At 39.6% G+C, this 15,887-nt stretch overlaps 1 protein-coding gene across 1 annotated transcript in view; it reads right to left on the reverse strand.

The window, feature by feature from the left end:
* Nucleotides 1-14,462, reverse strand: part of CPM (carboxypeptidase M) — a 79,071-nt gene extending 64,609 nt beyond the window's left edge. Inside the window, exon 1 of the mRNA XM_069081157.1 lies at nucleotides 13,774-14,462. Within this exon, the coding sequence (XP_068937258.1) occupies nucleotides 13,774-13,936 (163 nt within the window). The 5' untranslated portion in view covers nucleotides 13,937-14,462. The remainder of the gene's footprint in view (nucleotides 1-13,773) is intronic.
* Nucleotides 14,463-15,887: the final 1,425 nt, after the last annotated feature.

A 15,887-nucleotide genomic window follows, 5' to 3' on the forward strand; every position in this document is an offset into this window, starting at 1 on the left:
TCTATATAAAACAACTACAATAAACAACTACTTTAGAGCCTATATAAACGAGTCACTTGTAGTAGTACTAATACAAGTACTAGTAGTTATAATAATGGTATCACTACTACTAGTATTAATACTATTAATAGTAGTTTGAAACAAAACTAGTAATAGTACTAGCTTATAGTATCAGCATCAGTAGTGGTACTACTACTACTATTAGCTGTACTAGTAATAGCACTAGTTGGTAGTGGAGTTAGTACTAGTGTGCTAGTAATACTACTACCACTACTTTAAAGTCTATATAAAACAACAACTATAATAAACAACTACTTTAGAGCCTATATAAATGACAGTACTGGACTTCTCCTTCCTCCTCCTCCTCCTCCTTCTCTTACTATTGCTACTGCTGTTAGATTATAGAGAAAATGAATGAATCTAGTGGTAGTAGTCACCATTTAAGGTTTGCAAAGCACTTCAAATGCTGTCTTATTTGGTACTGTAACAGCAAGCACCCTAGCATACCCAGAATGGCTGCTAGCCCAGGTGCTTTGATCTGCTTTATTATAATAGACAGGGCTTCTAACTGTCTGACCATTACATACATACATAGCTAGTTGCCAGAGAATGAATATTAACATACTCTAGGTTAGATCAGATACAATGAAGTAAAGCTATTCATAACACCACCACTCTGGAAGATGTATTTAATTTAGACTGTATGATACACTTTTTGTGTATCATAGACCCTGTTAGCAGTATGGTAAAACCTAAAGATCCTTTCCAGAGTACTAGTTTTAAATGCACAAAATAGATAACATCACAAAGGAAACAAATTTTGAAACAGAGATGTATTTTTTTTTTCTCATCCAAATTCACGATTGCTCAGTAATCAATCATAGACCCATTCTGGGTTCAAAGAAACCAGATTGAGCTCCTGCTTTAGAGGTCTGAGTCCTCTTGATAGGGGAAAATGCTAGGCAAATAACATACTTACTAAAATACTGGAGTGACACATTGTTCAAATAACAGAAACATTCGAAACTATGTCAAACAAAAGATATGAAACAAATGTGTTCATCCACATTTTCCCAAGTGACTACACTTCAGCTTGAGAAACTTTTAAGTGGTCAGACAGAAAGTCCAATAATAGTCTTAGAAGGACCCTTCAAAGGTCAAGTGTAAAGTAGAGAACACTTGGATTGGAGTCCCAGAGCCTTTACTTCCTAACTTGGGTGAGTCATTGCACTCCTCTACCTCAGTTTCCTCTACATGTACTTTAAGGATTTTGGAAAAGAATCAGAAGAAATGGTTTGGGTCCACTTATTCACTGAAACTGACAAAGGAAGCAGAAATAATGTATTGTTTACAGAGAAGATTTACAGAAACAAAAATGTTTTATTAGCACTTTCCAGCCAGTCTTAATCTATTGTCCTCACCACAACCCACATAAAAATAGTCATAATTGGGGCAGCTAGGTGGCGCAGTGAATAGAGCACCAGCCCTGGAGTCAGGAGGACCTGAGTTCAAATCTAGCCTCAGACACAACACATGCACACAAAACTAGTCGTGTGACCTTGGGCAAGTCACTTAACCCCAATTGCCCCACCTTCCCCTCTCCAAAAAAAAAAGCGAAAAAAAATTGTCATAATTGTACTCTGATTTAAAAAAATGGATTTTTAAAATCCATCTAACAAATAAAAATCTATTTCATGCTTTGCAAGCGCAATCTACAATGTGTGATATATTATAATCATTGTTAATTTTTTGTAGTCGTGGATTTAGATATACAAAAATAAATACCCAGTGACCAAAATATAAGACCATAGATTTAGAAGTTGGAAGGGAGGTTAGAAATTATCTGGTCCATGGGGAGGCTGGGTGGCACAGTGAGTAAAGCACCAGCCCCAGAGTCAGGAGGACCCGAGTTCAGTTCTGGCCTCAGACACTTAACACCCACACAAAAAAACTAGCCGTGTAACCTTGCGCAAGTTACTTAACCCCAATTGCCTTCCAAAAGGCAAAAAAAAAAAAAAAGGAAAGGAAAAAAAAGAAATTATCTGGTCCAACACCCTCCCATTAGGGATGAGGGAACTGAAGTCAAAAGGGTTTAAGTGATTCACCCAAAGTCACACAGACCATAAGGAGCAGAGCTGAGATTTTAACTTAAGCCCTTTCACTAAAAATCCAAGAACTCCAAGGTACAAGGAGGTTTTGTTTATTTCTATATTAGAACTGGTCACACATTTCCCTTATTAATAGAAATGATCATGTTATCACTTTGGTATTTCACATCAATTAACACATTTGAATTTCACATCAATTCTTCAGGACAGGCATAATTATGCCTGTTTTCAAGATGATGAAGCTAAAATTTAGAGACTGAAATAGAAGCTAATTCTCTCATGTAGGGTTTTAATTATAATTATTTCATTTCCCCCCTCACAACCAACCCTGGAAAGTAGGTGCTGTTATGATTCCCATTTTACAGATTTGAGGAAATTTGAGGCAAACAGAGGTTAAGTGACTTGTTTAGAGTCACATAGCTAGTAAGTGTCTAAGGCTGGATTTGAACTTAGGTCCTGTTCTCATGCTATTGGGAGAAGGCAGGAAGAAACAACATATAAAAGGTATTTCAGAGAGAAGGCCTTAGTATGGGAAGATGGAGAAAGGGTGGGATTAGGAAGGTGAATAAAGTGGGATTTTAGCTGGGACTTGAAGGAAGCCAGGAGGCAGAGACAGGGAAGCACTCTAGTCATAGAGGACAGCTGGAGAAAAAGGGGTTGGGTCAGGAGATGGAGAGCTGCATGTGAATAATTGTAGGAAGTGTTGTTGGATCATAAAGTATACGGAAGATGGAAAATGCCATCCACATCCAGACAAAGAATTTGAGACTGAATGTGGACGGAAACACATTATTTGTTCTTTTCTTTTGTTGTTTTGCTTCTTCTTTCCCATGGTTCCTCTCATTAGTTCTAATTCTTCTTTGCATCATGACTAATGTGAAAATATGCTCAATATGAATGCATAAGTAGAGCCTACATTAGATTACTTACTGTCTTGGGGAGGAGGGAATAGAAGGAGGGGGAGAAAACTTGGAACTCAAAATCTTATGGAAGTGAATGTTGAAAACTAAAAGTAAATTAATTTTAAAAATCTAGTATATGGAAGGAGATAGTAAAGGGTAGGAAGGGGTCAGGTTGTGAAGGGCTTTAAAAACTAAATAGAGAATTTTCTATTTAATACTAGACGTGATATTGAAGTTCACTGAGTGGGAAGTGTGTATGTGTGTGTGTGTGTGTGTGTGTTCGTGTATGAGACAGAGAAAGAGACAGAGACAGACAGACACAGAGAGACAGAGTGAGATAGAGAGAGAGAGAGAGACAGACAGAGACAGAGAAAGAGAGACAGAGAGAGAAATGGTCAGACCCATGCAGATCACTTTGTCAGCTGAATGGAGGATGAAATGTTGTAAGGGGAAACTTAAGGCAGAGGAACCAATCAGAAGGCGGTTAATGCAGCAGGTATGACTGAAGCATAATTTTTTCACTTTATTTTTCTTGCTTTTCTGTGACATGGCTAATATAGAAATGTTTTGCATGATTTCATATATATATATATATGAAATTTTTTAAAAGAATGTTTAAAACAAATAATGAATTAAAAAAAAACCCAACCAACCAAAAACCAAAACCAAAATCAGAAAAAAAAAGATCCAGAAAAGGAGACTATGAAGAAGTGACAGGACAGGTAGGAGGAAAATCAGGAGAAAGCAGTGTCCCAAAAACAGAGTGAAAATGGAATATGAAGAAAGGTCAGGGAGGATGAGAATTAAGAAAAGCCATTCAATGTGACAGAAATCACTGGTAACTTTGGAGAGAAAAGTTTCAGTTGAACCATAAGGTCAGAAACTAGACTGCAGAGGGTTTAAGAGAGAATAAGGAGGTAGAGGCATTGTAGGCAGTTTTTTCAAAGAGTTTAGCTATGAAGCAAGGGCAGATGTATAGGTTGGAACCCTGGAAGGTCTTACCCAAGTTGGAAGGGATTTGTATATGGAATTAGCATCCACTATACCAGTTAATTTGGCTTTGAGTGAACACTTTGACACCGGAATTAATGGGGAAATCTCTATGTTTCAGAGGCAAGACTTGAACCTGGATCTCCCTCACTCTAAGGCTATCTTTTTATCAACCACTCCATGTACCCTCACAGATGTAAACATACGGATCATTTCATTGTATACTTCAGAGCTCTTTAATGGCTTCCATCTATGTAAGTTCAAATGCCTTATATCCTTTTTAGACCTCTCTCACACAGTTGCCTTCTGTATGCTGGGCTGCAGCCAAATCAGACCAGTTGCTATTATGTCAATGTGTCCAATGCTGAATGAGACATTTGTAAATTGCTTAGCAGTGATGGACACATGGTAGGTGCTTGATAAACACTTGTTCCCTTCTTTCTACCCCCCCCCCACCCCCCCAGTGCTTTCCCAGCTATGTACCTTAGCTCACATTGCTGCCTGTGATTAGAATGCAGTCTGCCTACCCAATGAGTTTTTCTTTAAGACCTTCTTTAAGACTCCGATTCCTTCTCCAAGAAGCCTTTCTCAATTTCCCTAGTTACAAAGTGATCTGTCCCTCCTCAAGACTCTAAGTGCTTTGTATCAGCCTGGAGTCAGGAAGACCTGAGTTCAAATCTGGACTCAGGTACTCACTGGCTGTGTGACCTTGGGCAAGTCACTTTATCCTGTTTGCCTCAGTTTCCTCATCTGTAAAATGGCCTGGAAAAGGAAATTGGCAAACCATTCTAGCATCTTTGCCAAGAAAACCCTAAATGGGGTCACAACTGAAAAACGACTGAAACATGACTGAAAAATGACTAACCAACAAGCCCTTAAACTAAAAAACAGGTTAGAACTGTTTTCTTTGTATGCATTTTAATTTCCCTATTTATTTCAAGTGTCTTACTTAGCTGATTTTTTCCTCTCAGAGGTAAGTACAGAGTAGGTACTCAGTAAATGTTGGCTTGATTTGTGCAATGTTTTCCATTTCCTGTAAATGAGAAGCTGGAACCAGATAGCCAAAATTCCCTTCCCAACCCTAACATTTTACAATTCTAGGAGCTTGAGGAAAGAGCAGATATATAAACATTCTATAAGAGCTACCAGTTCTGAGACCCTGCATTGCCTTTCTCCTCAGTAGTCTTGACATTGAGAATTCTGAAACTAGCCCCATATCATAATTGTTCAGTTTAAGAATAATGAAAAAGAAATTGATTTGATACGATTTGATCATTCTATTGGAGGGAGTTAGTGGCTCAGTGGATAGGGCCTGGAGTCAGGAAGATCTCCGTACAAATTGGGCCTCGGGCATTTACTAGTTGTGTGACCCTGGGCAAGTCACTTAACCCTGCTTGCTTCAGTTTCCTCATATATAAAATGGAGATAATCACTTACACTAGTTTGCTTTAGTTCCTCATCTGTAAAATCAGGTGGTGAAGGAAATGGCAAATCATTCCAGCATCTTTGCCAAGAAAATCCCAAATGGGGTCAACCAAGAGTTGGACGTGACTACTCAACAGAAATTGCATTGACTTCTCAAGGTTGTTGTGAGCATCAAATGAGATAATAATTGTAAAACACTTAACCCAGTGCCTGGCACAATAAAGCTTTTGTAGCTTTATTAAAGCTAGCTATTACTTAACCTGTTTGCCTCAGTTTTCTCAGCTGTAAAATAGGGATAATAATAGTACCCACTTCTCAGGTTTGTTGTGAGGATCAAATGAGATAGTATTTGTAAAAAGCATTTAGCACAATGCTTGGCACATACAAGGTATTCCCTTCCCCTTTCAGACAGGATCCTAGTTTGGTGGAGGATGAAGATTGGGGGAGGGGAAATATTGACACTCTTGGAATTGTGGAATCTTTATAAAAGTTTCTTCCTTGGGGTGGCTAGGTGGCACAGTGAATAGAGCACAGGCCCTGGAGTCAGGAGGGCCTGAGTTCAGATCAGGCCTTAGACACTTAATGCTTACTAGCTGTGTGACCTTGGGCAAGTCACTTAACCCCAATTGTCCTGCTTTCCCTCCAGCAAAAAAAAAAAAACCACAACAAAAAACAAAAGGGATTTTGTGGTAGCAAATTTGTTGTAAATGCCTCAGACCCAGGGGTTTGCTGTTTTTCCTTTGTTCTAAAGAGGTAACATCAGGGAGGTGATCCTATGATATGCAAGTGAATTGGATTTAAGTGAAGTGGAAAGCTTCACTTTCTCTTCCAGAGCCATCTGGGTCCAGTGGCCAGATATAGATCAGGTCCACTGGAGATAGCCCTGGATGCAGTGGGAGACCTTGACCTTTTCAAGCTAAGCTTTCCCATTCAGTGATTGAGGTTTAATAAGACCTGGGGCAGAGAGGCCTCTTTACCCAGTCAAAAATGGAATTAATGAATGAAGAAAGAAAGAAAGAAATTTGATCTGGGAGGGAAAGACCCTCAGAGTTTCTGGTCAAAACAGAAACAATTGCTACTTACATTTGTTCTGAGCCAATAAGGATTCAGACAATGACCAAGTAGGGCTTGGGTCTGGGACCTAATGTGGCCAATCAATGAGAGCCAGAATGATTTGGGGTTAATAAGGAAAAAAAGTTTCAGACATTAAACTTTACATTTCCTTTGGGCAGAGCAGGTAAGGGCTATCATGGAGCCTTACTTGCAGTATGATAGAAGAAACAAAGAAGCCTTGGGCTCCTCTAGGAAAGAATTCAGGATCTTTAAACCTTGAGGTCTTGGTTTACTTAAAAGGAGAGGAAACTTTGCTTATAAGGAAAAAAAAACAACCCCCAAATATTTTTAGACAGTTCGAATTGTTACAAAACACCTAATAACTTTGGGGATTATCATGAGTGGGAAGTACATGGTTATAGAGGAATGTCTAAACATTGTAAGATTTCATATCACCACATTATCAGAGGTTTCCTCATAAATTCCAGTGCCAAAAGATTCAACAAGAGCTGGATTCTAATTGGTGTGGTAGATGGTATGCTCAACTGGAGAGTCAAGAAGACCTTAACCTCTGGAGCCTCAGTTTCCTCATTGGTTAAATGGGATACAATAGTTATGTACTTGCTTCACAGTGTGAGGCTCAAATGCGTTTTTCTCCTACGTTCCAGGCATTGCACTATAAGTGTCTTATAAATATCTGTAAAGCATTGTTAATGTATTATCAATCATGTTATAAACATTATTCTTCATGCACATATTGCATGAGATTTCAGGGCTGATTGGACTACACGTGGTAATATAATAGTTATCCCTTCTGCATCTCAACTTTCTCCATCATGGTTTTAATATATCTTGGGTCACCATACAAAATTAAATGGAATCTTGGAGAATTTTTGTGGAAACTGAAGACACAGAGCCTACGTCCAAATACTTAACCCAGATTTTACAGTAAGGTTACATAAACATCCCTTAATAGAAAAAGAAAAAAAATTCAGACTTTTTCTCTGGTACAAAGAAAGTGTCAAAATTTTTTTGCCTTGCCCCTGTGACACGGAAGTGATAATTGTGCAGGGAACCACCATGCTGTGATATGCAAGGTAATGTAAAGAGGTGTGATATGAACAAAGAGATTAAGATCAATGTTTCAATGTAGGATTTATCTTTCCAAGGACATTTTAGACAATGGTCACAAGACAATGAAAAATTCTGTGTGCATACACAGAATAATCTTTTGAGATTTTATGGCCTGTGAATTTATATTCTTCTTATCTGAGTTCTGGGGAGATTTCTAAAGATCTCAAATAATTTTACAGAACTTTCTTACTCTGAGTTTACAAGGCAAGAATTTAAAGTAAGACAAGGACTATCATATATCTTATATGAGTCATTTCAGTAACTTGAATGCTAATTCCCATATTGATTTTATGATGGTTTATTTATTTTAAGGATTCTTTCATTTGATGAATTGCTCCATTGATTCTATAGAACAAATCACATGCTTTACCACATGCAAGAAACAGTCCTAGGTTCTGGAGTTAGAAGATGAAAATAAAAAGACAGTACTTGTCCCTTAAAGCTCACACTCTAATAGTGAGTCTCAAGCAATCAACAAGTATTTATCAAATGAAAGGGACAATATAAGATCTTGGAGATACAAAGAAAACAGTGCCAGTCACCCTCAAGACCCTTATATTCTAGGGGCTAATAAGACAACCACACAAAGAATTACAATACAAGTTAACATATGACTACATGTATCCAAGGAGGGAAAACAGTGACATGAGAACCAAGCTGAATTGAGTTAGACTAATAATCCAAGCACCTAACGGCTAATCTTTTGTGGTTCCCGAACCACAGATTTTAACTTGCTCTGTTGAAGGGGGCCCTTCTTCCTTTTGGGAATTAATGCTTGCCCCATAATATCTATTTCTGATTCATTATAGCCAATAAAGTCTCCTCCTTGGCTTCTGGGATGTGGCTCTCTCACCTTCCCTTCTTGGATGGGCTTAGGCTGGCCTCATTAAACATTTTATTTATTAAACTGAGTACAAGGAATGAGAGACTCCTTTGAGATTGTGCAATGTTGGAGTGAGCTCCCCTCTCTGGGTCCTTCCCAGCTTTGACATTGTGATTCTAGGATCTGGGATTCCGGCTTTAGGACTTAGAAGCTGTTATGGGGGAAGATCAGAGGTTGTACACCTAATACTTGATTTTTTTGAATGGAAACAGGGAAAACAGATTGGAAGTGATGCAGTGGGGTGGCAAAGGGACTCCTTGAAGTCAGGAACCATGTTTCTTTCACCCAACAAATATTTATTAAATAGTGCCTCTTCAGTATAACACATTGCAGGGGATAGAAATCATATATATTCCTATATAGAGATAGAAATTATATATATTTCTGTGTAGAGATATAAATTATATACATTTCTATACAGATATAAATTGTATATTTCTATATATAGATATAAATTATACATAAATAAACATAAATATATATATACTGTTATCTCTCTTCCACATTGTGACTTTCCCCATTGCAATTTTGGTATATCATAGATAAGAAATTAAATGGGATTTTTTGGGGAGTTTTACAGATGCTGCTGACAACATATGAAAGCCAGGAGACAAAAACACAGAGTCTATGACCAAATATGTACATCAAATTTTACAGTAAGGTACTGTAAACACCCCATAAAAGAAAATGAAAAAAAATTTAGACTTCTTCTCTGGTACCAAGGGATGGTCAAAAAATTTTTCATGGATTTTTTCTGATCAGGGGAAGAGGTGTCTGCCCCCCTAATCCTCCTCCCCCCCACCATGTGGAAGGGATAACTATATGCATACATACATATATACACACATATATGAAATCTTGTGAATTTAGTACCTTTCCCCAACTCCCTCCTCACCGCTTTAATGAGATTCTATTTTTAGACTTACCTCTAAGTTTGGCTTATGACTTTCTTTCTTATATGAAACGAAAACTCCAGTTTCCACAGAGCTTCAAGGTTTGTAAAGCACAACCACTGTGAGATAGGGGCATGATATTATACCCATTTTCCAAATTAGAAAAACTGAAGCTCCGAGGTCAGTTGATTTCCTTATGAAATACATAGCTAACAAGTTATTTGTGAAAGGATCTACCGTATTTCACCGAATAATCATTGTAGCCTGTTGTTTTTTTCCAGTCCAAAATGTGGTTTATAACCTTTCATCGTGTAATCATCACATGGTATAATTCTGTTTTTCATGCTACTTAAAAGGTGCACAGAGCAGCAATGTATTCACCAGTGGCATATGGACGTGTGCATTATAAACTGGGAGCCCAGAATTCTCAGCCCACTTGTATTGTCAGTATATTTCCAAAAGCCAACTTTCCTGGTTTGTTTAGGATGGTACAAGTACTAACTGTATTGTCACTCAACCCAGTGGAGAGAAGTAGGTGCGAGGTTAGCAGACGAAGCTGCCTTAGTAAGTCACATGATATGGTAAGACTTGTATCATTTTTAATGTATATTCATGAGTATTCTGTGCATCCTAATTTGTACCAAAGATAGTTCAGTAACAGATGATTTTTAAGTAATACCAGCACACACACACACACACAAACCAAACAAACACCCAACAATTTCACATAATGGTCACAATTAACTTTTTTGCAAAAAAAAAAAATTGGCATAAAATCTGAGACAATTATATGGTGAAATACAGTAAACTGTGTCTCCTGATTCTAAGCCCAGTGCAACTCTGTACTGCCCTTCCGGTCAAATAGTATTTTTTGTTTTAAATAAATTTTAACTAGATCTGAGGTTTAATTGGTGTGAGAAACTCCTGATCAAGAAATCCCTTTGTCAATTCAGAGCAGTCCCTACTCTCCAACTTATTATCATAGAGAGTTGCCTGGGACCACTGATAAGTTAAGTGACTCACCCAGGATCACACAGTCAGCATATTAGAGGCAGGATCTGAACCTATCTTTTTGAGTCTGTGTTCAGTTCACTAATTTTTTTCGGGGGAGGCAATCAGGGTTAAGTGACTTGCCCAAGGTCACACAGCTAATAAGTTTCTGAGGGCAAATTTGAACTCAGGTCCTCCTGACTCCAGGGCTGGTGCTCTATCCACTGTGCTGCCTAGCTGCCCCACTTTTTTTTAGAAGATAAAAGAAACTGAGGCTGAGGGGAGGCTAAGGGACTTACTTGGGGCAGGTCACAGGGGCCATTCATATTTGATACAGGATTTGAACCCACATCTCAATTCCAGAATCAGCTCATGTCATTGTGACCTACTGGATTAGAACCCAGGATTGTTTTACTCCCAGTTTAAGGGATTCCTCCTGACTACAAATCAGATCACTATATTAAATAATAAATGTCCCAATTTGGTTCAATATTAACTATGCCAAGGGTGGCTAGGTGGCGCAGTGAATAGAATGCTGGCCCTGGAGTCAGGAGGACCTGAGTTAAAATCCAGCCTCAGACACTTAACACAAAAACTAGTCGTGTGACCTTGGGCAAGTCACTTAACCCCAACTGCCCTCCAAAAAGCAAAAAAAAAAAAATAATATTAACTGTACCATGTTATCTACCATCCATCTTGTAAAATACTTGAATGTACATTGCTATATATTCTTATCCTATATAGGAGACCAGAAGGCCAACAAAAAACACTTACCTAGTACAAAGTATTAACATCAAGGGACACACTCTAATATGATTATACAGCAAACAACCAGGAAATCCTACCATCATTGTTATTGTAACCAATATTTATTTTTCCACCACAAAATATCTTGCTAGCAAAGGATTGAGAATCCGGATTTCTCTTTCTTTAACCAGTCACATCTGAAAGTGTCTTCTGTTGTTTTTCTTTACATGATAACCTTGTTCTTTGACCAACCACAAGGGTGTACACAAGCCAAAAAAAAGTGTCTGGCCCTCTTTTCACTGTGAATGTGGTTTGATATCAAGCCAGTTATCAGAGGGGCCGGTTCACTAAAGGATAGAAATTCCCAGCTTTTATCTCACACAAACACTTTTCTATTGAAAAGAAAACAAAACCCCCAAGTTTTTCATTTCTTCAAAACCAAAACAGACTTGTAGATGTGGCTAGAAGAACACTGGTTAATTCTAGCTAACTTCCCCATTTGTGGTCAAATAAAAGTCTGGAATATTGTTATGGTGATTTAAACACAAAAGAGGGAAAAAAGGTTGAACCAGAGTCAAGAAATGGTCTCTTGGGAATCCAACTTCCACGATTTTATAATGTGCTAGAGAATAATTCCAACATGGATTATTTAGCAAGAAATAATAGTAATTAATACTTTAGCAATAATGCTGCTGAAATAAACAGGTAACATTATACATATAACAGTGTAATTTATATTAGATAGTCATGTTTACATAATACTTAACTAATTTTATTTTTTAAAAACAAGGTTATCTTAAAAATTTTTTGGGGGGGGAGAGATGTTGAAATTATAAGAACCTCAAATGCAAAAAACCCAGATACAAATTTTATGCATCCAGAATTTAAAGCTAGACCGGCCTTAAGTTCAACTCTCTCATTATTGAAGCCAGAATGACTTGGCCAGAAGCACTCAGGTAACAAGTAGCAGAGGCAGACCCTGAAGCTAGGTGGCGCAGGGGGCAGAGTGCAAGCCCTGGAATCAAGGGAACCTGAGTTCAAATCTAACCTCAGATACTTGTGTGTGACCCTGGGCAAGTCACTTTACCTCAGTTGCCTCATCTGTAAAAGGAGCTGCAGAAGGAAATGTTAAACCACTCTAATATCTTTGCCAAGAAAATCCCAAATAGGGGCAGGAAGAGTCAATGATATGACTAACATGCAACAGCAGAATTTGAACCTAGGTTTTCTGACTCTAAATCTAAAGTTCCTTCTGCTGTGCCATATCTTCCCCAGAGGGTGAAGAACTCATGAAAAAAACAGACAAATACTCTAATAAGAACCTTGGTTTTAACATTAAACTTTGGCAACCTTTTATTTTTAGGGTATTAAAACCATCAACTGGGTTAAAGACTATTATTATTTAAAACATGATCTAAATTGTAGTCAAGAGAAATCCCTTAAACTAGGAGTTCTAATCCAGTAAATTATAGTGACATGTGCTGGTTCTGGAGCTGAGAGATCCTGCACCAAATATGTATTGCCCCTGTGACCTAGGGCAAGTAAATCCCTTAATCTCTCTGGGCCTCAGTTTCTTCATCCTTAAAAAACAATGTGGGGCAGCTAGGTGGCACAGTGAATAGCATACCAGCCCTGGAGTCAGGAGGACCAGAGCCTCTGATACTTAACTGTGTGACCCTGAGCAAGTCACTTAACCCGGATTGCCCCTTCTCCCCCTCAAAAAAAAAAAAGATAAACTAGATGGCCTTTGAGATCCTTTCCAGTTCTAACTCAATGATGGCTTTGATGCTACCAAGACCTGGACAGCCTTAAGTAAATCACTTATAATCTCTTTGCCTCAAATTACCCTTACATTAATCCCATAGAATTAATGATGCTGAAATACCAAATGTCTGTTTCAGAATGTTAGTGGAAACAGCACCAGTTGGGAGTTGGAGATACTGAGCTTTGCCACTATGTGATTTTAAGCAAGTCATGTACCCTCCCTTGGGTTTGTTTCCTCATTTATAAAATGAGGGAGTCGGAAGCATATGACCTCTGAGTTCCCTTCCAGTTTTAAGTGAGTAATCCCAGTAGAAAGTAAAAAGTAAAACTACCCTATTCCCTCAATTCTATAAATGCGAGATACACATTATTATGTGGCCCTTGCCTTTATAAATAGGCTGTTCTAAAACATTATTGGTATAACTTCCCATCCGGCTCCCTTGAATTTTTAGGACATTAGGCTAATTAAGTAATACATGAAACAGGAAAACTGGTGACATAAATTAGTCTAATACTCTAAATTTAAACAGGAACTGGAAGTTTGAGTTCCTTTTCATATCAAAGTTTCTATTAAAATAAGCCAGCGGAAACAGAAAGCAAATTATTAGTTCATTTGCTCCACTGGGAGAACTTCAGCAAAAGAACTCAAGATACTCTGATTAGAACGGGAGCAGTAAAAGGCACGGACAATAGGGAACTCAGCTACTGACATCGTCCCCCAAGACAACTAACAAGAAATATTTTACAGTTTAATACAAGCTGCGATTTCATCTACATATTCATCCTTGTGAAGTTGGACCAGATCGATTCCCTGTTTGGGGACAGGGGATGGGCAGGGTTTGGAAGGGAGATTGTTTAAAAGGATGAGTATGGCGGACTCCTACCTTCCACCGACTTCCCAATACTGTGTAGATGAGTTAGAGAATCGTAGGTTTGGGCAACATCCTTCAAAAAGTTTTCCATCTCGTCTTGGGGATGATATTTGAAGTCCAGCGCCGCCACCAAAGGCATCAAGAATCCCACGAGCAGGTACAAAGGAAGGTCCATGTTTTAGGATGAAATTGCTATAACGAATTAATTAAAAAAAAAGTCAGTCTAGAAGCTACTGGGGAAGAAGAAAAAGTTACCAGCCCTTTGCAGAGATCCCGGGGCACGCTGAGAGCATCATTCAACAATTCAATTCAGTTCCGCTCAATTCAATGCAATTCTGCTGCATTCGCTTCAGTTCATTTCAGATAAGGTCAATTCAGCTCCAACTCAGTTCAAGATCAGTTCAGTCCCATCAATCCAAACTCAATTCAGCTCAATAAACATTTGCTCCCTGCTCCACTCTCCGCGATCTTAACAAGTTTGGTTCAAGAACATCCTCCGTCCGCTTCACTTCACGAGTGAGCGTGGGGAGCTAGCTGGCATTGCCCCAGCAGTCTTGACCTCCCGGAAATCCCCTTCTCCTCTCCTTCCCCCAGTCGTGCTGCCAACAGCTGCAGCAGCTGCGCTCTCACCCTGGCCCAGGCGCTTGCCGCCTCGGGACCAGCAGCTGCTGAGGGACACCTCTTGTAGCCGGGAGACTGGGAGAGTCGGCAGGCCGGCCCCGCCCCGTTGACTCTGAGCGACGTCCCCATTGTCCAGTCAGGAGCTCCACCGCCAGGCCTTACCCCTCCCCCTCTGTCACCGCCTCTCCCTCCATAAGCACCTCTCCAGCTTTACTCCTGCTAGGTTCCTGGGGCTCGTGGGCGCCGGCTGTCTCACCTGTGCAAGTTTCTGCAGGAGCCGGGGAGGAGGAGGAGGCAGCCGAAGGGCTCCGTGCTGTCATGCACAGGGAGCTTGGCCCCAGCCCTGCTCCCTGGTTTGCGCTGTCCCGGGCCACACCACGCAGACATGCCTCCCGCAAGTTTCCTAACGTGCGGGTTTTTGCAGCAGGAGGAAAGAAGCCAGCAACCTGTGGTTGGATCCTTGTGTGGTCCTCGCAAACCCCACTATCGTTATCCTCTCTGCTCCTTGTTACTGAGGGACTGGCGGGGGACGGGAGCCCAAGGTACTCTAGCCTTGACACTAGCGCCATGAACGCAATCAGTCTTCCTAGAGACTCGTAAAACTCCCCTCCATTTTCCAAGAAACATTAAAGCATGTTCCTGACTCACTTAAGAACGGATACAAGCAATTGCTGTGTGGGGTCTAGAATTTCTTTGTCTCCTAGAGGAAGCATGCTGACCTCCTCTGCAGGACAAAACCTAGTAAACTGGTTCAATTCTCCAATCCCTTCACGATTCTCAAGTTTCCTGGAACCTTTTCTAAATCTAATCTAAACAAAAGTCTCCCGCCCCCACCCCCCGCCCCATTGTCTCAAAGCCTAGCATCATAAAATTTTGTGTGTTAGGGTATAGCAAAATAAGAACTCACTTTCCAAAGATGCAAAATGTGAATTAAAAAAATTTTTTTTCGCTATACTCTAAGTACAAAATGTTTTACACATTTGGAAATTTTTTTGGTAATGCATGCCAAAAAAAATGATTCAGGAACGCTTTAGATGGTGAATGGGGGGAGGAGCTGACTCAATTCATAAATTTGCAGCTTTGGGAATTACCTGGAGAGACTATGGTTATTATTTTAAATACCGATATGGCATGCATTCTCTGCATTCCGGGATTCTCCATTTGAATTTGAATAGCGCCAACCCACACTCCCCCCGCAATGACTCTTCGTTTTTATTAAGCCCTGTGGGGTGCAAGGTGACACGCTGAGGAGGGAGGGTTGGGGTGTAGGTGTGTGGTTGCGTGCTACGAAAATATGCTGGTTCCACACCCCGCTCCCATTTTGCACCTGGGCTGAGTAGTTTGGGAGTGAGGAAGGGTAGTACCTGGGGTGACCAAAGAATCAGAAAACCAATCTATCTATCTATCTATCTATCTATCTATCTATCTATCTATCTATCTATCTATCTATCTATCTATCTATCTGTCAACTCTCTCTCTCTCTCTCTCTCTCTCTCTCTCTCTCT

This window comes from Petaurus breviceps, unplaced genomic scaffold (genome assembly GCF_028583685.1).
Source record: "Petaurus breviceps papuanus isolate PSGF00001 unplaced genomic scaffold, PetGlider_PUasm1.0 154, whole genome shotgun sequence".
Lineage (NCBI taxonomy): Eukaryota > Metazoa > Chordata > Mammalia > Diprotodontia > Petauridae > Petaurus > Petaurus breviceps.